Source organism: Carassius carassius, chromosome 23 (assembly GCF_963082965.1).
Source record: "Carassius carassius chromosome 23, fCarCar2.1, whole genome shotgun sequence".
NCBI classification, from domain to species: Eukaryota; Metazoa; Chordata; class Actinopteri; order Cypriniformes; family Cyprinidae; genus Carassius; species Carassius carassius.
The window spans coordinates 8,509,105-8,534,746 of record NC_081777.1 but is presented as its reverse complement, the minus strand read 5'-3'; the positions used below and the strand labels follow the sequence as shown (position 1 = coordinate 8,534,746).

The window sequence follows — 25,642 nt, the reverse complement described above, 5'->3', positions numbered from 1 at the left end:
GTTTATTTTAGTAGATACGTTAATTTGGACGGTTTTAATGAACTGATTTAAAGATTCACAACAGTCCTTTTGTATACTTCAGTGAAATATTAACTTAAAGTCTTTAAGTATTGTTTTTTTAAATGTTGTTTCATAGTTTTATTAGTTGCATCTGAAATTATCTGTTCAAATACTGTTTAATGCTGATGCCTTTTTTAATGCGCAATTGTCTTCACGCTACAAAATTCTGCTAGTATAAAATAAATTACCCCCTTAAATAGCTTACCTTAACCTTACAAAATATAACCATCACAATGATAAAGTTTTCTGTACAGGATAGAACTAGTGTGTAGAACTTATAATTAGCATTAATTATACTTATAGACTTATTTTATATATACTTACATATTGCCAGTGTTGGGGAGTAACTAGTTACATGTAACGGCATTACGTAATTTAATTACAAAATTATTGTAACTGTAATTAGTTACAGTTACTAAGAAAAAATGAGTAATTAAATCACAGTTACTTATGAAATTTTTTACGATTACAAAGGGGATTACATTTGAATATTTACACACATCCACATACAGATTTAACTGATTTCTTTCCCAAATTGCACTGACTATTCTGAGACATACCGCCCTAATCATTTCCGGGATGCGGAAATACAGTCTGGTTCGTAGAATCCAGTCATAAAAACGGAATGCCTAACGCGGACGGAATATGCCACATTTTGGATGACTAAATCAAAAGTAGGTCAGTACACTTGAATCAAAACATGACATCGACTAGTGTCTGTGAATATTAAGCCCCAAAAATGCAATATATGACTCCTGCACGTTCTGCGTGTCTGTGGAAATCAGGCGCGGACTGGACACCGGGAGAACCGGGACAATTCCCGGTGGCCTGGCAGCCGATTTTGCCCCACTATTTAATATCATTATTGTATAATTGCCTGCCGAATGTACTAAAGCAATCATTTGCGAATCCGCCATTTGATAATTAAATCTCTAATAAATCATGAATTGTTAGTCATGACTCGCGCGCTCTCCGCGCCTCCGCCAAACGGTTTGGATCAGACTCAGAGTAATCAATGCGAGAGAGAGAGAGAGAGAGAGAGAGAGAGAGGATTGCTGGAGCAGAGAAGCAGAACTTCTGTTCAGGGTTTCATGTCAGTTTCATCTGTAAAGATGCTTTTATGTCTTTGTTTTTTTATTTATTTAATCAAGCAGCAGCACGTTGCTCATCAGTCATCACTCAAAATACTATATAAAGGACATCATTATTATCTGTTGTGATGTTACAGTAGTAATTTAGCTAAAAAAAAATCAGATTTTTTTTATAGGTTTAGGGGGAGCTACGACAGACAACAACACAACCCTTACGAAAATTAACATTTTAATATTTAACTATAAATCCAGAGAAAATGTTTACTATTGTTTAACTGTGATAACCAAAAATGTAAAATTATTTTACAAATGTATTTATTTATCCATTTGCAAAAAAAACAAAAAATAAAACAAGGTTATTTTACTTTTATATAGGCTAATAAAAGCATGGTAATTTTTTGTAAGGGAAAAACATGACTCGTGTACAGTATTAGGATTTTTTCTATAAAGATATTGTAGCATTGTAGAGTATTGTATTGTAAAGTATAGTTTTGTTCAATCTTGAGTATTAAAGTCATGAGAGAGATGGATAACAGGAAAAATTAAAGAGACTGAAGAGAAAAATGTTTTAATTATTTTGCATGTCCCCAAATTAAAGATTTAAACCTTTTTTATGTCAGGTCCACACAAAAAATAGTTTTGTCCATGAATTAGTTTGTATGAGTTTGAATTTTCCAGTCTGAATTTTTTTCCCAGTCCGCCCCTCCTGTAAATTAATGGCAAAGACATGGTTTCATTTACTACACATAGGCCTACTGAAGCTCGCAGTGTTTTCAACCTCTGCCATCTCAATATAGGAGTACACGAGCACATAAACACAATTTCTAGAACTGCTCTGTGTCACTTAATGTGCATTTTACTTATTTTGAGAAACTATCATCATATACAGAGACAGCAGTTTCAAAAAAACACCAATGTTTCAGGAGTTTATTACACAGAATACGTCACATGCTTATTAGATAACTGTATTTAAGTTGATGTATATGCTTTTATTTATTATTCTTTAATTTTCACAAATTTAAAAAAAAGTAATCAAAAAGTACTCAAAAGTAATTAGTTACATTACTTTAATAAAGTAATTGAAAAAGTTACACTACTATTACATTTTAAACAGGGTAACTTGTAATCTGTAACCTATTACATTTCCAAAGTAACCTTCCCAACACTGCATATTGCTTATATAATATTCTGTGTGATTGTCTGTGTGGGGGAGGGGGGTGTTACCTTTCCAGCTGTGGCAAAATATTCTCCATCTGGAGACCACTGAGTAATACGAACAGCAGCAGCAGTCCTGACATAACACACATAAAGCAGAGCAATTTACACCCACAAAGACAGGTTCACATTTTGTGCAAACAGTGAAATATATTTCATAAAGAAGTTCCACATTACACCTGCATGAAATTATTCCACGTTTTCAGATTCAGATTAAAGATTCTAATGTTACTATTTTTGCAATTATTTTCATTATTAATCATTATCATGTCAGTCAAAAATGTAGAATTTCAAGTTTTTGGTTTTCTTTTTCTATTTGTTGTAATTTTCTACCCTCGCTAACTATAACCATGTATTTATAAAAATCTTTTAAATTCTAAGATAACAGCAGCCAGTGAACACTAGAATCCATCCAGCTTTAAAAGACACTGCAGTTAAGCTGACAGTCCCATAGGATGCTTTTAAAGTCATAATAAGTGAAGTGAAGTGAAGTGAAGTGTGGCCAAGTATGGTGACCCATACTCGTAATTTCTGCTCTGCATTTAACCTATCCAAGTGCACACATGCAGCAGTGAACACACACAGACAGACACACACACACACACACACCGTGAACACACACCCGGAGCAGTGGGCAGCCAATGTTGATTTAATTAATTTTTACATCCTTTCAATTAGCAATTTCAAACACCCCGCAGTCCGCTCGCAAACTCCAGATTGAGAAAACCCTGGGCAATATTACGCCTACAGATTACATAGAATTCTTATTTAAGAAGAGTAAAAGCCTTCTTTTTCCATTATACAACTCACTTAAATAATTTAATATTTCAAATGTGCTTTAACGTTCAGTAAATCAGACAAACGACATTAAAGATTCAGTATGCAGACAGAAGTGTGGTTAAGATCTTAAGCTGCACTCACTTGCAATGCCAGACACATTTCCAGTCGTTGAGCATCAGCTCATGAGCTCTATCTTCATTCAGCTGACTGTCCTCTTCCTCTATCAGCGTGTCACTGGTTGGAGGAGCCCACAGTTGCAAACGCTCAGTCGCCGCCAAGATACGATTGCCTAGATGACAAACAGATGTAACTAATATTACATACATGTACATTGAACGTTACCATATACATAACAAAAGTTTGAGAGCACTGGTCTTGTTTTATATTATTATTACCATTAATATTTCCTTCATTTTATAATAACAGGGAAATTATCAGAATTATAAAACAACACAAATGGAAGTTTGGAGATTATTATTATTATTATGGTTAGTAACTGCGTTATTATGCAGTAACCAATCTAACAAACCTGCACCATTTACCACTTCAAATCTCACGTTTTATTCTGTTTATTCAAACATTAAAAAAAACAAACACTCAAGTCAGAGAATTATCTCCTAAATGTATTATTTAATCAGAGGACCCAAACAGAGTTACTACTGAAAACATTTAGTTCATTCACAGACAAAGTGTATTTCAAACAAACCTTGTGGGTCCCAGGCCAGATTGTAGGTTATAGCATTGAGAAAGAACTGACCAGTCTTCTGCCACTGGTAATTCAGTAGCTTTAAAAAAAAAAAGAAAATTATAATAATATATATATATATATATATATATATACACACACACTTTTACACTAAAAAATTCAATTACTTTTATGATAAATCATTTGTAACAATAATTAATAAAGAGTATTTGGTAAAACATGACTGTTTTAAAATCAGTAAAGTACTGATATACAGTAGAAAATATATATATCTGGGTAAATTACTAAAGATGTCAAAATGTCCATAGTAATCATTATTATCACTCTCTGAAAGAGGATCCACTGTCCTCCAGTGCAGAACTCACCTTGTGACGTTTGTTTGGGTTGGAAGCTATTGGTTCAAAAATACAAACGGTATTTCCATAGGATGCAGCAATCTAAAAAGGCACAATTATTTAACAATTAGTTATAATTACCATAATTATAAAAAAGCAGTTTCACCATTAGCAAAGAGAAACTGTGAACACAAAACCATGTCAAAAACCAGTCAGTGCAGATTACTGGATACATGTTCATCTATTCATGTTTGTACTGTCAGGAGGGAGTTGTGGCTTACAAGAATGCGTGTTTTTTCCCACGGCATGCCGCAGTTCCTCCCATGGAATTCCGCTGAATCCCGTGAGCACGTAGATTAGAATTTAAATAAATGTGTTTTGCTTCACAGAATATCCACCAGATGGTGCATGGAACAACATACTGGATCTACAGGCCAGACCAAATTACTCGTAAACACTTTGCAATTATTTGTCTTCGACCGACTGTTAAATATGCTTATAGATTATAACAGTATGTCTCATTTTAAAAATAGAATTAACACAATAATCAGTGCCTGATAAATTATTAACTTCATGTAATGTTGTGATCGTGAGAAAATATTCACAATAAAATATAAACAAAATAGTATAGGATAAATGTTTGATATGATAATATGACACTGGACACTGAAAAAAATATTTACACATGACTGCATGAGTGTAAAGCGGATCATCATTTAATGTCCTTTGTAAACAATTTATTGTGCTAGCATATACAATGATACATGGAAGTTTGTGAACCCCTTGCAGAATCTGTGAAAATGGGAGTAATGTTAAAAAAATAAAGAAAGATCATACAGAAAAGGTCATGGGATCCCTTTCCCTGTGATGCACATTTTTAATGGCCACATCTGTATCAGATCCACAAGCACAATGTCTGCTCATCAGTGGCTGATGCCTGTGTCAAGAATGTGGCTTAAACACATATATTTTATACATTTTGTGACATTTCTCTCTTCTGTCCCAGCCTTCAATTTGCAAGCTGATTCCCCAAAACATGTGGTGCTCTCCAAACATTGCTCTTTTAGATTAAGCACTCCAACCGGCCTGAGCAGGACTTTGATTTGTCCATCCAAGAACAGATGGCCAAAGTGCAACTCCACTGAGTAAAGCTAATGATGCAGCAACTAAATGAGAGCAACTGGTATATCTGTACAACACTGCAAAATTTACATTAATATTTGCAAACACACACACACACACAAAAGAAAAAAGAAAATGTTCATTACCGATTTACATGTTTGTTAATTGGCCAGCAAATAATTTCAATTTGGCCAAATCAAAAGCTGATATTTTGGTTTAGGAATGTCTGTTCTAGTCAATAACTCCCCACTGTTACTGTTTCACTAGGATGGATTACTTTTGTTATAGTATTTCACACTTGTTCAGTGTTTTGTATCAAAGGCCTGCTATAAGCGTGTATGCAAATGTAAGAAGTGTAGTATCTTACCCGGCCAAGCTGCTGAGAGCACTCCACACACCCCACCTGGATGTTTCCATTCTGAGCTCCAGGAATAATTTGAACACACTCAAAATCACTTGCAAGGATCACGATATCACAGCCTGAGCCATAGGCCTAAAGAAACAGAAACCACTCAGTTAAACTCTGACATTTCCAACAAATAATTTAACACATTACAATACAGGATTCAAAAAGCCGAGCAAAGACAATGATCACCTTCTTCAACAAGAATTTCTATATTTATCGGTCATTCAGATTATGATTCTACATGCATGAAATTAAATATAGGCATCTCCATAATTTACACATTATTTATTCTGTGAATTACTGTAAGACAGTACCAATGATTTAAGATAGATATAAGACTATAAATGATGATAGAATTATATATAGACTTATAGGTATAACCAGTATTGATTATCTGTCATAAACAAAGGGAGGCAGACATACTTTTCCCTGATTTTGAAGGAATAAATCAGCACAGATATTAAACAAATTACTAACACGGATAAATTTAACAGAACAAAGATACAACTGAAATACACAGTGCTTTATTATTTTTCAGGTAAGATTGACATTATTCAGGTACAGAAATTGAATAATATAATGTAAAATAACTGCATAATCTTTCTCAATTCTTTACCTTCACCTAAGCCATAGGCAACTGTGTTTACAAGGATACCTGCAGAGACATGCACTTTGACATAATTCCATGCTTCTGTGTCATTTCAGGCACAAGCCGATGTGAATGGAATTCAGTGTTTATGTGCATCTGCGTGCCTACAACGGACGCAAGCGGAAAAAATACTCTAGAACCCATATAATTCAAAGATGCTGTCTATAATGGATGCAGCGCGACAGAACTAATTCTGACAGTAAGTTTATACAGTGTTCTATTAATGACGTATACAACAGTTGACGTACACAATAGCTGTCGTGTATTTGAGCTCTATTTTGCATCTTCTTGGGTTCGAATGTTTTAAAATTGTTTCAATGTTTAAACCAACAGGACCCAAAACTAATGCAAATGATGAACATTTATTGTATGATGGTTAAACTTTGCAATTAATCCAAGAATCACCTGTGTTTCAAACCCTGGTACCTGGTTCACTGTCAGGTTTTGATGTTTCTATATTGGCTCCAGTTCAATTGTAACTTATTTGGCAATGTAGTATATTCTAGCAATGTGTGTCATAACTAGGGATGGGTACCGAAACCCGGTATAAAAATGGCCCCGGGGCTAAATTATGAAAGACCGTAGTATCAGTAAGATCTGACGTTATCAGTTCTGCTTTCGGTACTGGAGGGGAAAAAATTAATGTACTATGTATTTTTGCTTAATAATGTTATCGTGCACATTTTATCTCACCAAAAATTTCTAATGTGCGATCATATTAAGACGTTTGTCTGTGAGATCTGCGAGATCTCTCATGCACGCCACGGAGGCTGTCTGTCAGTCACACACACACACCACAACGAGCGCGGCGCACGCACAGACATAACAGTATGAAAACTCCCGCTTAATAATAAAGAGTGACGATGGCGAAGAGATTTGCTTAATAATATTATCGTGCACATTTTATCTTACCAAACATTTCTAATTTGCAATATTATTAAGACGTTTGTCTGTGAAATCTGCAAGATCACTCATGCGCGCCGCGGAGGCTGTCTGTCAGTCACGCACACACACAACAAGAACGAGCGCGGCGCACACACACGCATAAGGGGCCGTTCACATATCGTGACTTTTGCATGCTCAAGTTCGTTATTTCAAATATAGGCGAGCAGTACGTGCGCTCATAATGGAACCGACGCGGTCGTGACGCGCACACGGTGCGACGAGCTCGTTTTTTCCAGGCACGTCCGCACCGCATCGAGTTAAAAACATCTCAACTTTTCAAAATGCCGCAAGCACACCGCAGGTCATGTAACTTCCTCACCTTTTCTGTAACAACGTTGAAAGCTCAGCCAAGATGAAGGAACAGCTGATAGCTGTATGTGGATTTTTAAGTAAATATCCACAGACAGTAAAACGTTCCAAAGTGTGGTTATACTTCACTAGAGTTGATGCAGACAACGCTGGTTGTCATAAGTGCAACAACATTTTTGCATGTAAGGGCGGAAACACAAGCAATCTGTCAAAGCATCTTTCAAAAGTGCATTATGTGCAGACAGAGAAATGCAAAGTTTTCGACTGCCTAACACAACACAAAGTAACACAACACAAAGTACCGATAAGAATGCAGTTAAAGTACCGGACCGTTAAGCAGTATCGGTAAGAGTAGTAATACCGTTAAAACCTTAACGATACCCATCCCTAGTCATAACCGAACTGAGAAAGAGAAACGATTCAGAAGGGTCATATTTACACACAGACATAACATTTACACTGATACTGCAATTATACCATCTAAACACAATGTGTTGTGATAATTCACAATGTATTCACATACAAAATTACAGTGATAAACAGCAGCAGCAAAGATTGTAATGCTCTACATAGAGTGGGGAAGTAAACATCTATACACACACACACACACATGCGCGCAGTGTCGGACTCTAAACGGATGTGCCCATTTGATGAGCTAAATATGCTTACTGATGCATCCTCTTTTTTTTCTGGGTTACAATTCCTCCTGGCACTGATCTAATGCACATGCTCAGTTCTGCCTTTTTAGTCATGTTTTGAATAGCACAATACTACTCATTATGGTATTTCAGAAATTTAGAAACTGCATGATCGGCTACTTGCCAAAATGTACAGGGCACAAAAAAAAAAAATAAAAAAAAATAAAACAGTGTTTCTGCTACATTTGTTCTGCCGTGGCACGCCGCCACACCAAAAATCATCCCTTATAAATTACTTTTTTTCATTTGACACAGAAGAACAAATACTTTTATTATAATTAGAAAATGCCATTACAAAGGCAAAAGGAAAATTCAAATATCACCTCATATTAATTTTTTATATTTAAAAAAGTATATATTATTGATCAGAGTGCTCCTAATTTTTTTAAATTAGGAGGACAAGCTCTCCTAAAAATAAAAGTAAGTGTAGAGCACTGTGTAACAGTATAATAGATCCATGCATGAGGTCTTAAAAAGACAGCAGCCTAAATAAACCTGCTGCTGTCGGTCATTACTGTCTATTTATTCAGTGAAGACTATTCAGTGTTATTTTACAGTTTACAGAATAGATTATTCATATTCTGTTGTAAATTATTACCTATATATTATAGTTAGACCTGACTGAAATAAGTGAAAGTACTTTTAATTTAATTTTTATATATAATTTGTGCTATTTATTGTCATTCAATTATTTGTTCTTATTTTATTATCTACTATGTACATTTAATTAATTTATTTATTTTTTTTATAAATTTTAACAATAAATAAATACATTTAAAATAAATTCAATTAAGAGTGCACATGATTCTTGGGTGGGGAGGGGGAATGGTCCATGGGAAATAGTCCTGCCACCACAGCTGGATCAAATCCTGATTAGTGTGAGGAATGAAGAGGCATGTTGCCACTAGTGAGTTTTTCATGCCAAGAACTCTCCTGATGTGATTGGATAATGAAAGTTAATGACAAAACTTATCATTATAAAAGTACACAATATTGATGTAGATGAAATATAATGTGGATAACATTTATTTATTTATTTTAATGTTTGTATTTTTTCAACACTTCTTATTTGTGTTTGCTGTTCAAATCGAACGCACATCCAGCATGCAATAGGCTGTGGACAATATTAGCCATTAGACTGTGTATGGATATATCTTGCGTACCTTTTTTCCAACTAGAAATAGCAAACCATCGAGGACTTTTGGGATACCCATTTCAACAATTTGGGACACACTTATTCTATTTTTAAATGTTATTTAAGACAGACACACAGCAAATGTATTTACATTTTATATTTGTTCAAAGATTTTAACCGCAAAATTTAGATTATATAACTGGATGTACTCACTAATATAACAAGGCTAGGTGAAAATGTACCATACCACTAATGGAAACATTTATTACTACTGTGTAGCATTCCATTTTTTAAATAAAACAATGTTCACTATCCAGTATATACTCTGCAGTATGTAGAAAACATTGCATAAATGCAATATTGAACAATGCCTTATTCTGTATTCTATATATTTCAGCATTGATGCGGTGGTACATTGTGAACATCCACACACAGTTTGCCACAAGCCATTAATCAGTCAAGACTGAAGAGGCAAATGCTGCACCTGTTGTTCTGAGAAGTGTGTGTGTGTGTGTGTGTGTTCTCATCCTCTCTATGACTTATTAATGGGAAGAGAGCACAGAGGCACTGAAAGCAAACAAGTTCAAAATGACACTCATTCCCATTATAGACTCCACTGAGCAAACACACCCATTATTATGAGTGTGCAAACACAGAAGACAGACACATTATGACACCACATGAATGCATAATTCCAATTAGATTTAGCAATTAACCCATTTTATAAATTGGTTGCCTTAACCAATATTTTTACAGCTGTTTGTATTTTATAATTATTTATTTTCAGTTAATTCATTCATCCTACGATATCAGTATTTACCACGATATTCTTTTCATACCATAATTGGGGAATGAAATGAATTACAACCATCGGCATATTGGCTATATAAGAAAAAAGGCTGATATTTATTAAAGGGGTCATATGATGTTTGGTGTATTTGGTGTAATTAAATGTGTTTATGTGGTTTAAGGTTCAACAAACACATTATTTTCCACATACTGTACATTATTGTTTGTCCTCTATCCCTGCCTTTCTGAAACATTCACGTTTTTATACAAAGCTCATTGGTCTGAAAAGCGAAGTTTGCTCTGATTGGCCGAATACCTCAATCCTGTGAAATGTTAAACCCCTTTCTATCCTGTGATGCCATGTGTCCCAGTCAGAACACTGGTGTGAAAAGACATAAACAATAAAACCCATTATAAATAAGCCGTTTGTTTTATCCAGTGGGGACATAATTATTGATTTTAATGACTTATACTAAGGGTTAGGTACCGAAACTGGTGCCATGTAACCAGTATGTACTACAACTGAATCAGAATGCAGATTTCGGTGCCTCATTTCAGTGCCATTTAATGCCGGAGCGATCGATTGAAATATTTGTCCTGGTTCTCCAAAATGGACATAAGAAGCATGGGTGTCGCTAGGCCATTTTAAGCTGGGTTATAGTGATTCGCTCTTTAAACTTTAAAAACAAAACTGTAAAAAAAAAAATATATATATATATATATATATTTCAGTGCACTCTTCAAACCCGCAGACTGCAGCAGCGTAGCACAAGCAGACTCAAACAGAAACAGAGGACACTAGGTGTGTGTTTATTGATATTTATTGATACAGTTTACAAAACGTCACGAGGTAGCAACTGGTTTCCCATTTACTGTAAAGTTTTCGCTGCGTTCACCGCTCATCACACCACAGCGGTTTCCTCCAGTGAAATCTAGCCCTTAACACATATGAACATACTTTATTTTAAAATTTTATTTATTCCTGTGATTCTAAGGCTAAATGCTCCAAAAAAAACATTTATTATTATAATTATTATGTTAAAAACAACTGAATATAATTTTTAAAGTTTCTTTGATGAATAGAAAGTTCAGAAGATCAGCATTTATCTGAAATATAAATCCTTTTTTAACATTATGAATGTCTTAGTCAATTTAAAACATCCTTGCTAAATAGAAGTATTCATTTCTACAACAACCCCCCCACCCCAATAAAAAAGAAAAAGAAAAAATGATATTGACTCTTGAATTATATTGATATTGGCTTTGGAATGGTATTGCATATAATGTTATTGTTATTGCGTTAATGTTATAATTTACTCAACTGTTTTAAATATTGATAATAATAATAATAATAAATGTTTCTTGAGCAGCAAATCAGTATATTAGAATGATTTCTGAAGATCATGTAACACTGAAGACTGGAGAAAATACAGCTTTGATCACAAGAATAAATTACATTTTAAAATATATTAAAATAGAAAGCAGTTATTTTAAATCGTTAAAATATCGCACAATATTATTGCTTTTGCTGTATTTTGGATCAAATAAATGCAGGATTGGTGAGCAGAAGAGACTTCTTTAAAAAAACATAAAAAATCTTAACATTACCATTCAAAAACTTTTGATTGGTAGAGTAATCTCACTTAAAATACCTTACTGGTTTATGATCAAATCAGTCCTGAGCTAGATTAAGCTTTGATCTCTGCAAACCAAACTATCACTTTAATCAAATATATAATAATAATGTTTAATACTGTAAAACTGCTTGATTTAAGGTATTGCATAAAATACGTGAATGCTTTACCAAGCTCGTGCAAACATCCACATCGGTGTAATAAGATGCATTTTTTTACTGCTGGTTTCATGCTGCTGTGATATTTTTGTTGTTGTTGTTTATTTCGTTATTGAGAGGAAAACACGCGTCATATTTTCATATCCAAACGCCATTCGGTTACTCAGAAGCAGGGCTGAGCGAGCGCCGATTCTCTTCTTCTCTTGAATTGCATCGAGGAGGCCTGAATTACAGTCTTGCGCCACAGCGCCACACTGGTCAAACCGCATTATTCCAGGCTCTAAATTAGGTCAAATTAAATCAAACGAATACTCAACAATTTTTTATTGTCGATAACGTCGACTAATCGTTTCAGCCCTATATTGTATGAATTAAAACATTGATAAATAATATACATTAATATTTAAATAGTATTTATAATAATAAGTCAATGTAGGCCTAATGTTTTACTTAGTGCTGGGCAATAATTAATCGCGATTAATTACATCCAAAATAAAAGTCTCTCTCTCTCTCTCTCTCTCTCTCTCTCTCTCTCTCTCTCGGCTGAATGTCACGTCACTTTCACTTTTTCTTTTTCATTTTCATATATATATATATATATATATATATATATATATTTTATATCAATATCTATTGCACAGCACTAACTGAACAATGAAACTGAATTAAAATAACTTAAACTTAACCAAACTTAACCAAAACCAATTCAAATGGGCTCAAATAAAATAAATGAAACTTAATTCAATTGGATTAAAATATATTCAACACACTAAGGCTCCAACTACACGATGCCGGAGCTTATCCCAATCCAATCTTTTTTTCCCTCATTCTAAAAAAAAAAAATTCTGTCCACACGGTGTCGTATCAAGAAATATCTGTGTCCACACAAAACCAGTGAAATCGACTGAAAACGAAGTAGTATACATGCCAGATCACTATATGGCGCTGTAATTTTGCCACAGTGATACACTAAAAATTAAGAAGATGACTTGGAGCATGCACATAAACCTTGCGCGCTTTACACAAACCATTGTTGTTGTTGCTCTTACGTGACATAGCGGTGTCTGACTAGGGTCGACACGTGGGGTGATGACATCATCTTTCAGAAAATATACAGATGGCCCCGTCCACATGAAAAAGCAAAGACGGCGTTTTCAGATTTATCCACTCTGGGACCTGGTTTCAAAAAATAGTTTAACCTTCCGAAAACGATGGATCCGTGTGGACGAAATTCCTACTCGATATAAAAAAAGTGTGTGTATTCACAGAAACGCATCTCCGTGTGGACGGGGCATAATATCAATTTAAACTCAACTCTATTAACATTCAGCTCAGTGCAACCATGAATGTAATTTAAATACAACTCTATTCTATCAAACCCAGTTAAATTTGAATCAGTTAGGTTGAACCCAAATAACCTGCATTAACTCCATTAGGCTAAACTAAACTGAATCTAACTGAATCAAACTTGAGAAAACACTTATAACAAATATGTTTACCTGTATCATTTCAGACAATGTGTGTTTTTTCAGTGCAGTAGACTATCATTCATGTCCCTCTGCACAGTGAGACTGAACACGACTAGAGCAAGACATCATTCATCAATCTTAGAGAACATGATCCTCTGGGAGAAGACAACATGAATCAGCCTGCCTGATTCGGCTCGGCGTGCCTGTCAGCATTCGTGATCCGACATGTGTGCAGTGATTATAATAGCCTTCAGAGATCAAGGCTAGTCCCACCGAACGGTTTAAGCTCATAAAGGGCTATTCCACAGTACGTTAAGCAGCTACGGACAATCATTACCTGCACTGTTTAAATACTAAAAGACCTTCATTTGTAAAGTATCAGATTTAGTACACCCTGTACTGAGCTCAGATAGCTCGTCAGTCTCCAAACAAGAGCAGATAAACGAACACTGATGGGACTGCTTTGCTCTGGTAACAACGTTAACAAAGAAGAAGAATGTTAACAACAATAGGATGGAGGATGCTTTGATTGTAGATGTTTTTTTTTTTGTGTCTCGTGGGTTTATCAATAATGGACATGTAATGTCGACATATACCAATGCGATTGAAAGAACAGAAAGGAGGATTAAGAATCTCCAACGACAACTGGCAGTGCTACATTTGCTACAAGTGCCTGCTCTTCAGCATCCATCCATCTATCGTGGTTCATCATACTTGCGAGTAAGCTGACAGAATGTTTACAGTTTGTTTACATGCCGTTTTAAATCATGGCGGGTGAGGGCCTTTTCGAACGAGTCTGGCCAATCAATGTCTAATTGCGGTAGTACCAGTTGTGCTGGTTAGACCCTGCCCCTGAGTAGGAGCTAATTTGTAGAGTTGTTCTGATTCCGATACTAGTATCGGAAATATCACTGATACCACAACAAATTCTAGCATCGGCGAGTACTTGAACCCATATACTGATCCGATACCATTTTCTTAAACAAGACCTAGTTATGACCGCTAGCTTTGCCTAACCGCTGCACGGTTCTTCTTCGCTGCTCAGAATGCATTGCAAACACAGGAAGTTGTGCTGTGTTGCCACAAGCAACCCCTGTTTAGAGCAGCGAAGAAAAAATGAAAACGCTTTAGCAGCACTGATCTATATATGACTGGATCGCTCATCACGTTCTAAACTGCCAACAGACAGTGAAGCCGCTTCTATATTATAGATCAGTGGTTAGCAGTATGTCCACTGTTTAGCAGTATTTCAGACTGGACCAACCAGACAGTAAAGCGGCGACTAGGGATGCCACAAGTGTGTCACTATATGAGGACACGAACGAATAAACCGTCACTTTATGAGAATTTACCGTTTCATTTGAGAAAACTGTCATATCATAAACACAGACACTCAAAGATCTTCATGGCAACTAGGGCTGAAACGATTCCTCGAGTAACTCGATTACAAAAAATTAGGGCTGCAACTAACTCGATTATTTTTACGATTAATCGATTAATCGGTTTATGTACTTATATTTTAGTTTTTTCCATTTTTCCCCCCCTAAGTAAATTATTAATAAATGGTCTTTATCCTTCAGCATAGATTTTTAAGAGATTTTAACCATTTTGCACTGTCATATCCTAATCAAAAATATACCTGGAGTTGTTTTATTGTGTTAGTAATCCTATGTCGAACTCTTCTGCAATCAGAACACTGACCCATACTCTAGCAAATTTCACAAGGAGATTTCAAATAATGTTTTCACCATGGCAGTCCTTAGAGCTCCTAAAGTAGTTTAACATCCCGAACGAAGCTTATTAAGGAATCTTTCAGAACATATTTACACAAAGAATAAGGATAAAACAGAATAAAATTGCAGTGCGTTGTATTTTATTATTTACTGGGAAACAGCTTTATAGCTTATGCTGTGAAATTGTAAACAATCCTTCGAATAAAGTGCCAGTGGCATGAAACCTGAATGGAACTCACAATTTAAAGTAAAATCCATCAGAAGGTTGTTCAGAAAAAAAAATTGGACAGTCACACACAAAAAACCTGCTGTGTGAAAAAGAGCAGTGAATACTTAGAAAAAAAAGGGCATTTCAAATATCTTTAAACATTTACCTCTCTCATTCAGTCATAATTAGGCTGCACGACTGAATTTTGAACTGGTAAACGACAAACTGATCACAGAACATGTTTGTAAAGCTTTAAATGTTAACTGTTAAAAAGCAATGTTATCAGCTTTTACGACTAAACATTTGCAAACAACATTGTACTGGAGAATCTGCACAAATAAAAGTCTTAGGGGCCGTTCACATATCGTTCCTAAAAACGCGTGGAAAACGCTAGGCGCGCCGCTTTCTCCTTCTTTCCAAAGCGCTCGCGCAGAAGCGCCCCTGAGGCGTCTGCCTTTGCTAAGCAACCATGACGTGCTCTCTCCTTGAAGACGCGGAAATTTCACCAAATGATAAATGGATTTGCAGCTCAAAAAATCGCTTGCAGTAGCTCTGCTACTAAATTTATTTCAAAATGGAAATCCATATACAGCTATGATCAGCTGTTCCCTCATCTTAGCTGAGCTTTCAACGTTGTTACGGGAAAGGATGAAGCTGATTGGTTAGTTCTTGTCACATGACCCGCGATGCGCTTGCAGCATTCTGAAAAGTTGAGATGTTTTTAACTCGATGCGGTGCGGTGTTGGAAATAACGAACTTGAGCGCGCAAAAGATGCGATATGTGAACGTCCCCTTAAACAGTTCAGTAGTGCAGAGTTTACAGATTACTCTTTTTTTTTGAAGACTCAAAGTAAAGTACTCCCAGTCTCCCACATCCCACTAAATGCTGCAGAGACGCTGTTCGGGAAGCACGTGACATAAAACGAGGCCAGCTATTGGCTATTCGCTACTTCTCCTGCTGTACTGGCTGAGTAAAACCTCCGGTGGCTCATTACTGCCACACTTTGGTCACCGCAGATTTGAAATATGCATGAAATGAGCCGCTTACGGCAAATAAAAGTTATTTAGCAACGAATCGATGACTAAATTAGTTGACAACTATTTTAATAATCGATTTTTATCGATTAAATCGATTCGTTGTTTCAGCTCTACAAAAAATGATAGAGGCAAATTCCTCTGCCTCGAAGCCTCTTTTAATTTATTTTAAATCTCACGTCAGGTTCTTTCGCAATTATTTTTTTTTAATGTGACACAATGCGGTTACGTCAGCCACAAAGCGGAAGGAGACACAAGCGCTGCGTCCGAAATGCCCCCATGGAAATGCCATACTGCAAGGAGTCAGCAATGTTTTGATTTGAGGGCGCGGGCAAACGTATGTCCATTGCAAGTAAGAGCTGGCATACCACAACTAGGGCCCTATGATTTCCGCGATGCAGAAAACGCAGAGGGAATCGCGGAATCCAGTCATAAAAACTGAATTTACAGTTTAACGCAGAATGGTACGGAATTTGCCAAATTTTGAATGAATTGTTCAAAAATAGGTTTTTCATTGCACTTACATCAAATCACGATATGGAATAATATCTGTAAAAATTAAGCCAGAACAGTCTATTTAAATATGAATCCTGCATGTTCTGCGTGTCTCTGTTAATGAATGGAGCAGAAGCGCGTCTCCGTTTATTAACACACACTGAAGCGCGCGTGACGCTCGCAGTAATTTCAGCATCTGCTGTCTCTCTAAATAAGGACGTGAACACATGAACAACATCTCCAGAACTGCTCTGACAGTCACTTCATGAGCATTTGACCGTTTGATTTGAGTAAAACTAGCGTCACATCACATAAACAGAACTGTAAAGGTACGTCAACCCGTCAAAATATTTTTTTAAGGTTTAATCACACAACATTTCTTCCATGTTTTATTTTTAATAGTAAATCCCATTTGTTTACCAAAAAGTTAAGTTTGCTTAATTTTCAATAATTAAAAGATAAATAACATTTTTATGTGTTTAAAGTTTAATGTGCATCTCAGAAAATGCTTTATTTAAAACCCCAATTGAATGGCACTTAAATGCACTTAATTCATCTGTCAACTTTATTGTCATTGTTCACAGTACAAGTACAGAGAGAAACAATGGGTAATAATTAAATGTTTATTTTTGATGTATGCATTGCATTCTATGCATTTAAAAAATAAAAAATAAAAATTTCTAAAAAAGGAAACTAAGTTGTTCATTTTAAGAGACCCAGGAGTCTTATTTTCTCTTGCACAATTAATATTGCACTTTAATTAAGCAAAAACGCATTTTATCCGATTACTCGATTAATCAATGGAATTTTTGGTAGAATACTCGATTACTAAAATATTCGATAGCTACAACCCTAATGGCAACCCATCTAAATAAATGTTCGGTTTAACGTGAGTAAATTGACAATATAAAGCTACTGTTGTAGCCTACATTAGATTTAGCTATGTCTCTATGTAGTAATAATAATACGTCTCTATTAATAATAATAATTATGCCTAGATGGTTGCTTGTTTTTATACTTGTTTTGTTTTAAAGAGATTATCTGATTAATATATCATTTTTTATATTACTAGACTTATTTGTTACAGTTTTTTATACAGTTATATTGTAAAACTAAAATACCTTTTTTAGTTTGCGGTGTTAGATTTTTGGCTGCATTTGAAGTTCTTTTTCACTTAAGAAAATAAATAATATTACTGTCAAATTCACACCATAAAATAATACTAGCAATTTACACAGGGCTAGTAGTATATACAGCTGTATATACAGATACACACCCAGGTATCGGATCGGTACTCGGAATCGGCCGATACCCTGAGCCCAGGTATCGGTATCGGGAAGAGAAAAAGGGTATCGGAACATCTCTACTAATTTGGTTCTTGAAAAAGGCAGTCCGGTACTAAAATCGCATCTAGTTCTGGCGTTGCGAAAATGCTCATAAGTGGGTAGTTCCACAATTACTATGAAAAGGTTCCCGCGGTGCGTAAGGCCTTCATGTGTCTCCTTGGTACCAACAAGCCAAACTAAATCGGATTACTTATTTTGCTGTACCACAAGTAAAACTGAAAGATATAATATTACACAGGTGTTTTTTTTTGTTTTTGTTTTTTTAGTCTCATACTAACATGTAATGCTTGAGCACAGCGTGACATCTGAAACTTTTATTTGATATACAGTACATGTCTTCCATTGCATGTGTATTAGTGTCAAATCTCTTCCCATAAATAACTGAGACACAAATCTAAATTATTTGCAACTTTATTTGAAGTAAATTGAAATTAGCCCACAGAAGCCTTAAAGGAACATTCAATATTATTTTCAGTGTAATGTTAATATAACCAATAGTTGTGTAAAACGAATAACAAACAAATATTCTTAAATGTCAAACAAGCACATTTGAGTTTTCTTTTAGCATATTTGATGTGCAATGATCAATGTGTGCATAAAAGCCTAAATGAAACTCATAATGCCCACTGTATCATATTTTAAACAATTTTCTAAGGCCTCTAAATTATAAACATGATCAAAATGTTTAGTAATATAACTTTAAGGTCTTTTAAAATGTCCACCTTCAGGTCTTTTTTCTATAAAATCATAACTTTTTCATTAAGTAAACATAATACATTTTATATTGTTACTGCACTGAAGCAACTTAAATGATTATCCATAAAACATATTTAGAAAAATGACATTAAAATATGAATATTAAATATGATAAATCAGGGCCATTTTGTAAAAATTCCTCATTGCATTATGTTAAAAACAACAACAATAAAAACTACAGCACTTTGATTGAAAAACTAAGTATTCAAATATCATCTTACTAAGACATATTATTGGGATATGACTGACACTGATAACTGATATGCATTTTATATAGTCTGCACTACGGTTACAAAGATGTCATTGATTTACAATTTATAAGAATCTTACTTTTTGGTCATAAAAATATCAGCAGCTGCACCAAATTGCATGCTCCTGAATAAAACCGAGGTGTTTTTTTGAGGCTGAGAGAATTTTCATTTTCGGAAACCATTGTTTGAACAGAAAACTGAGAAACATAACGCTGCTCATATCCATCAGTAAGCTGTTTCTCTAAAGAACTCGGAAGCATGGCTGCTTGTTATGTGACACATCATAAGTTCAGTAATAAACATCAGCTTGTGTTTACTAGCAGGTATGAGCCATATTTTTGCATATAACATATTCCAAGCATCTCTGAATGTTGCAGCTATTGATGAAATCATATTCCGGTGAGGTTACAGCGCCCAAATAAAACCCAAAGGCGTTGAAATCCTCTGGTGCTATGATCCACCCTCCACTCCCGCTGGCTAATAATCCCAGCAGGCCCGGGATGAAGCGCCAGCAGAAGTGAAAGTGTGTATCAGCCTTGAGTATGGCATGACCGTAACATATTCAGACACGCTGTGCTGGGTGTATTTTTATGCCACATCTAAATGACAGCAAGCATTTCCTCACAAACACACACTACAACCTAAACACTCCACAAGCCCGAAAAACACCATTCATTCCTGCATGACAGCAAGAGATGAATGAAACGATAAACTAAATATGTTCCTTCTTTGGCAGTCTGTGGGTTTGCTGTATTGTGTGAAACTGTCACACTAATGCAGTAAGCAGGAAGCAAAAAAGTAAAAGGTTTGACACTCAGAAAGTGAGACTGACAGCTCTCACAAACCCAATGCTAAGCTCTTTGGCTGTTGAATGCTTTACAAAGCTGAAATGATAATATGTAATAATAAATGATAAACATGTCTTTAAAATCTTTTAGTTTGGGAAATCTTCTTAGCAAAAACTGGAATGATGATGAATTAATCCCAATAAATTGCATATACATCACGGATCAAATGTTTGGACTGGAATAATTCAGATCATTTAATGTTTTTGAAAGAGGTCTCTTATGCCCAATATGATTGCATTTATTTGATAACACGGTAAACAGTAAAGTGTTTTTATATATATACACACACACACACACACACACACACACACATATATATATACAGTACAGACCAAAAGTTTGGACACACCTACTCATTCAAAGAGTTTTCTTTATTTTCATGACTATGAAAATTGTAGAGTCACACTGAAGGCATCAAGGGCTATTTGACCAAGAAGGAGAGTGATGGGGTGCTGCGCCAGATGACCTGGTCTCCACAGTCACCGGACCTGAACCCAATCGAGATGGTTTAGGGGTGAGCTGGACCGCAGACAGAAGACAAAAGGGCCAACAAGTGCTAAGCATCTCTCGGGGAACTCCTTCAAGACTGTTGGAAGACCATTTCAGGTGACTACCTCTTGAAGCTCATCAAGAGAATGCCAAGAGTGTGCAAAGCAGTAATCAAAGCAAAAGGTGGCTACTTTGAAGAACCTAGAATATGACATTTTCAGTTGTTTCACACTTTTTTGTTATGTATATAATTCCATATATAATTCCACATGTGTTAATTCATAGTTTTGATGCCTTCAGTGTGAATCTACAATTTTCATAGTCATGAAAATAAAGAAAACCCTTTGAATGAGAAGGTGTGTCCAAACTTTTGGTCTGTACTGTATATATATATATATATATATATATATATATATATATATATATATATATATATATATATATATATAAATAAATGTGAACGATTTCTGAGGGATCATGTGTGACACTGAAATAATGCTGAATTACAGCTTTTCCATCACATAAATAAATCATGTTAAAATGAAAATAAAATAGTAGTTTTAAGTTTAATTTAGGCTATTTTACAATCTTACTAATTTTACTGCATTTCATTTTATTTATTTATTATTATTTTTTACAAATGCAATATTGGTGAGTATAAAATATATATTTATAATATAATATTAAATATTTAAAAAATTTGGTGAGACGGTGAAATTTTAAAAAGTATATGTAATTAAAAAAATATGTAATAATTACATTTTCTATTCAGAAAAAAACTACCTATGTCAACACTGCAGCAGAAATACTGAACATATCTAGACACACTTTATACTACATGTCATTAACTACTATGTACTTAGTTTTAAATTATTAATTTGATACAATGCACTAATTGGGTACATTTTTTAATATTGTACTTTTATTTGAGAATGCCAACCTGTATTTACATCTGTATTAATTCCTGTAATTACATAATTAATTTCATAATTACACTGTTGACCCTACCTCTACCTATTAAACTTAACCTGACAAACCAACCGTAATCTTACCCGTAACCCACATCAAAAGCAGCAAAAGTGTTTTGCAATACAATATAACCAAAACAGGTACATCGTAAATAACATTTCATTATGTACATTAAATTTAAAGACCCCTAATATAAAGTGGGACCAAATATCTTATATATAATTATATTGCGTTGGACAACAAGCAGCTTTCAAAATCAAAAAGGTTGGCAACAACATCACACAACAACAAGAATTCACCAGCACCTGCTCAAACATGCTCGAACACAGCTCTTGCGCAAGAGAACAACAATCATTTCCAAAGAGAAACTGATACTGTCAGCGCTGACCTAATCATGTGAAAGCATGTGTCTGGACTTTCTGATAGAGAACCTGTGTTAAACCAGAGAAATATACAGACTGCATCACAGGTTTCAGTTCTTGTTTCTTCTCTGTGGAAGCTGCTGCTATGATTGTCAGACAAATCAAAGCACACAACAGAGCACCTTCCATTAAAAAGGCGCAGCTTGATTCGAGACGATCGTCTACCCAACATCATCACATTCCTGCTAGACATTCTGCATGTTTTATAGTTATATAAATGCCAAAAAACTGTAATGCGGTTGGAACTGATTGCCTTATTTAGCATCATACTGTAGATATAAACATGCAATGCATGTAAAGCAATCACCCCCTTGTGCATGCATATTAGTTACATATTTGTTATTTTGAGTTCACTATACCTTTAAGCAACACTTTTTTATGAAGACCTATTTGAGCAACTAGAGGCTCTGAATTAAACATTATCAATACAGGCCTAACCACAGTGCACTATGCACAACATGCAGTGATTAGATCTTTACATTAGAGACTCTGGCCTGTCAACTGTACTCTGTGTGCACAGCTGGTGGGCTCAACATCCAACCACAATGGCAGTTTCTCATAATAACCTACCAAGACAACCACCATAGCCTGATGCATTTTGGGAAGTCGTCTGCTGTCTAGGTACTAGTTACAACCAATATCATCCTTCGAGCTACATGAATCATCAATATTATTTTGAGTGAGCGTTGCAACCGACTATAAACATGTCATACAATCGTGCATGTTAGAGTTTGCACACCACAGGAGTGTGAGTGCGCGCGCGAGCGTGCTACTGATCTGCAGGGACACAAACACCGCTGATAACCTTGAGGATGACAGATGGCACACTGAACTCATACACGCATCATGAGGATGATGATGGTAGTGGTGGGGATGATGCCCACGGGCTGCATCCACACGCGTCACGCTTGATCATCGCTCACGCACAGGCGTAAAATAACGCGCCGACGCGCAGGTTTATTTCTTACCGTGAACGGGACGTCATGTACGCTTCCCACGGAATAGCAGCAGTCCCCCGGGTTAACGGCCCCCGTCAACACCTGGTGTAGATGCATTATTATTTTTATTTTATTTTTGATCACGCCGATGTTAAATTATTTACAGCAGCAACGCTCGGTTTCTCTCCGGGAATCCCATCCGACAGCGTCCGGCCTGGCAGCCGCTCATCCGTCTCTAAACACCCGTGCGCTTAAACACACGAGCTCTGCTGAAATATGTGTACCGGTGTCCGCTCTCCTGCATAGAATAGTTAAAATCTATCGTGTCGCGTCGCTGTCAACACTAAGGAGCGGATTATACGTTCCTCTTCCCACTGCTGCTGCTACTGCTGCTGAGACTGGAGCGCGCGGCACGATCACTGCAGCGGCGCTCGTGCGCTCAGTGCGCGCGACCTAATGACAGCGACGGTGTAGATATACAGCAACTAGATTCACTTTCGTAGCCAAGCCAAAGACCCCCAATATAAATATTTTGACAAAGTTAAAACATAAATAAATAAATAAATAAATGAAACGTGTTTCTTTGTTTCATATTATTCAAGAGTAACTAGATGATAACAGAATGATATTTATTATTATTATTATTATTATTATTATTATTATTATTATATAAAATGCTAAAATATATAAATTAATTGTTAAATACATGATTAATTGCATAAATATTAATTCATTTATTCAATCAATCATTTATTTATTTAATGCATGTCCCGACAACAATAAGCCTAAAAATAAAATGTGGAGGAAATAAACAATCAAAACAAACAAACTACGAACGAGTGAATGAATGAATGAACGAATGAATGAATGAATGAATGAATATGCATTTATTTATGTATTGAATTATTCAGTTATGTATTAAACTATTTATTTATATATTTCAAAATTTATTCGATTATTTAATTTGGCCCTCCATAGGAAGATGAATACACAACAATGGAGAAAACGCACGTTGTGATTATGGGCGTTCATTAGCCTATTTTATATACGCGATTCCGTTGAGGAAGACAGACCAAATACGCTCTGATGACGCTTTCTTTTTAGTGTCTATAAATCATTTACACATAAACATTTATGTTTAAACCCATTATATTGATACAACTGCGGTCTAAACATAAATGCTTTGTTTTTATGACATTCTCATTATTATAAGTTCTGGTGCGTTTGCTCATCTAGTGTCTCTACATCTAGGGCCTTTAAAGCGCTTCCTTGTTTCCTTAGCGCGAGCACGAGCGTGACGCGTCTACTGCACGCGGTCAACGATCGCTGAGCAAGGGTGAGGGAAGAGAAATGCGGGGGTGTTCGGTGTGTCCCGTTCAATGTAGATCACACAGGGCTCATGTGCATAATAAAGACATTGAGTTACTGAGTGTGATTTCACACTGCCCTGAAGGAATAAACACTGTATTCACTCTCAGCGTTACAACTGATCCCGATCAGGGAATCCCAACACCCCTGCACGCGTCGGTTTGGTGCGTTCTGAAAACACATTTCATGACATTAATAACATTACATGACATTCATAATGTTACATGCCATTTACATCATTGACAGTCACTGCACGACTTTCATAACATCATAAAACAATGTGATAAATGGCATTCACCAATTATTAAATGTCGAATATAATATTACATAACACTGAGTTCCATGGCATTTATAATAATACTCATAACAGTGTTTGGTATTTATAACATGACATTAAATGTATAGCCTAACATTGACAGTGATGACATGACATTCTTAACACTAAATTACATAAAACATGCCATTCAAAACATTGCATAGCACACTATTTATAATATTGCATAACATTCAAAACATAATAAAATAAACAAATATTAAAAGACATTCATAATACATGCCTTTCACAACATTACATGGCATTTGTGATATTACATAACACGATAAAACAAAACATAAAACAATTATATTAAATGGCATTCATAATATGTAAAATGTATAACACTGCATACCAGTCATAATGCCACTTAGCTGAAATTATTATGTAGCAAAAATAACATTATGTACATGGCATTTAGACAGTATATTACATCCATCACATTGACGTTCAATGCATAACATTAAATTACATTCATAATAATACATGCCTTTCACAACATAACATTTGTACTTGTAATATGATATGACATTCATCATAATATGTTACATCTTAACACCACTTGACTCAAATCATCATGTAGCAAACATAACATCACATGACATTTATAACATTCAATTACATTTTCAATAATTAAAGACAACATTTACATGTCATTCACAATAATACATGATATTTATAACATATGATATGTAATCCATTACAGCACACAACATTCATAACATGTTATGACACATAATATTCACATGGCATTCAAAATAATACTCTGCATAATACTGCATCCTTTATACATGCTTCAGAATATATTTCAAGTTTTTGAAAATCGGAAAAATGCGGAATGATTTGAGTGAGGGGTAGAGGATGGAAAACATTGCTTGTACAGTATAAAAATCATTATGTCTATGGAATGTCCCAATAAAACATGGAGACCAGTGTGCATTTGTAGGTGTGTATATGTGTGTGTGACACA

General features: G+C 35.2%; 1 protein-coding gene across 4 annotated transcripts in view; it reads right to left on the bottom strand.

The window, feature by feature from the left end:
- Positions 1-23,415, bottom strand: part of dmxl2 (Dmx-like 2) — a 77,354-nt gene extending 53,939 nt beyond the window's left edge. For all 4 annotated transcript variants that reach the window (XM_059506156.1, XM_059506159.1, XM_059506158.1 and 1 more), the window contains exons 1-6: positions 23,022-23,415; positions 5,677-5,802; positions 4,218-4,289; positions 3,853-3,931; positions 3,288-3,435; positions 2,376-2,442 (exon numbers count right to left, since the gene is read on the bottom strand). In XM_059506156.1, coding sequence (XP_059362139.1) covers positions 2,376-2,442; positions 3,288-3,435; positions 3,853-3,931; positions 4,218-4,289; positions 5,677-5,802; positions 23,022-23,108 — 579 coding nt within the window. In that variant the 5' untranslated portion in view covers positions 23,109-23,415. The remainder of the gene's footprint in view (positions 1-2,375; positions 2,443-3,287; positions 3,436-3,852; positions 3,932-4,217; positions 4,290-5,676; positions 5,803-23,021) is intronic.
- Positions 23,416-25,642: the final 2,227 nt, after the last annotated feature.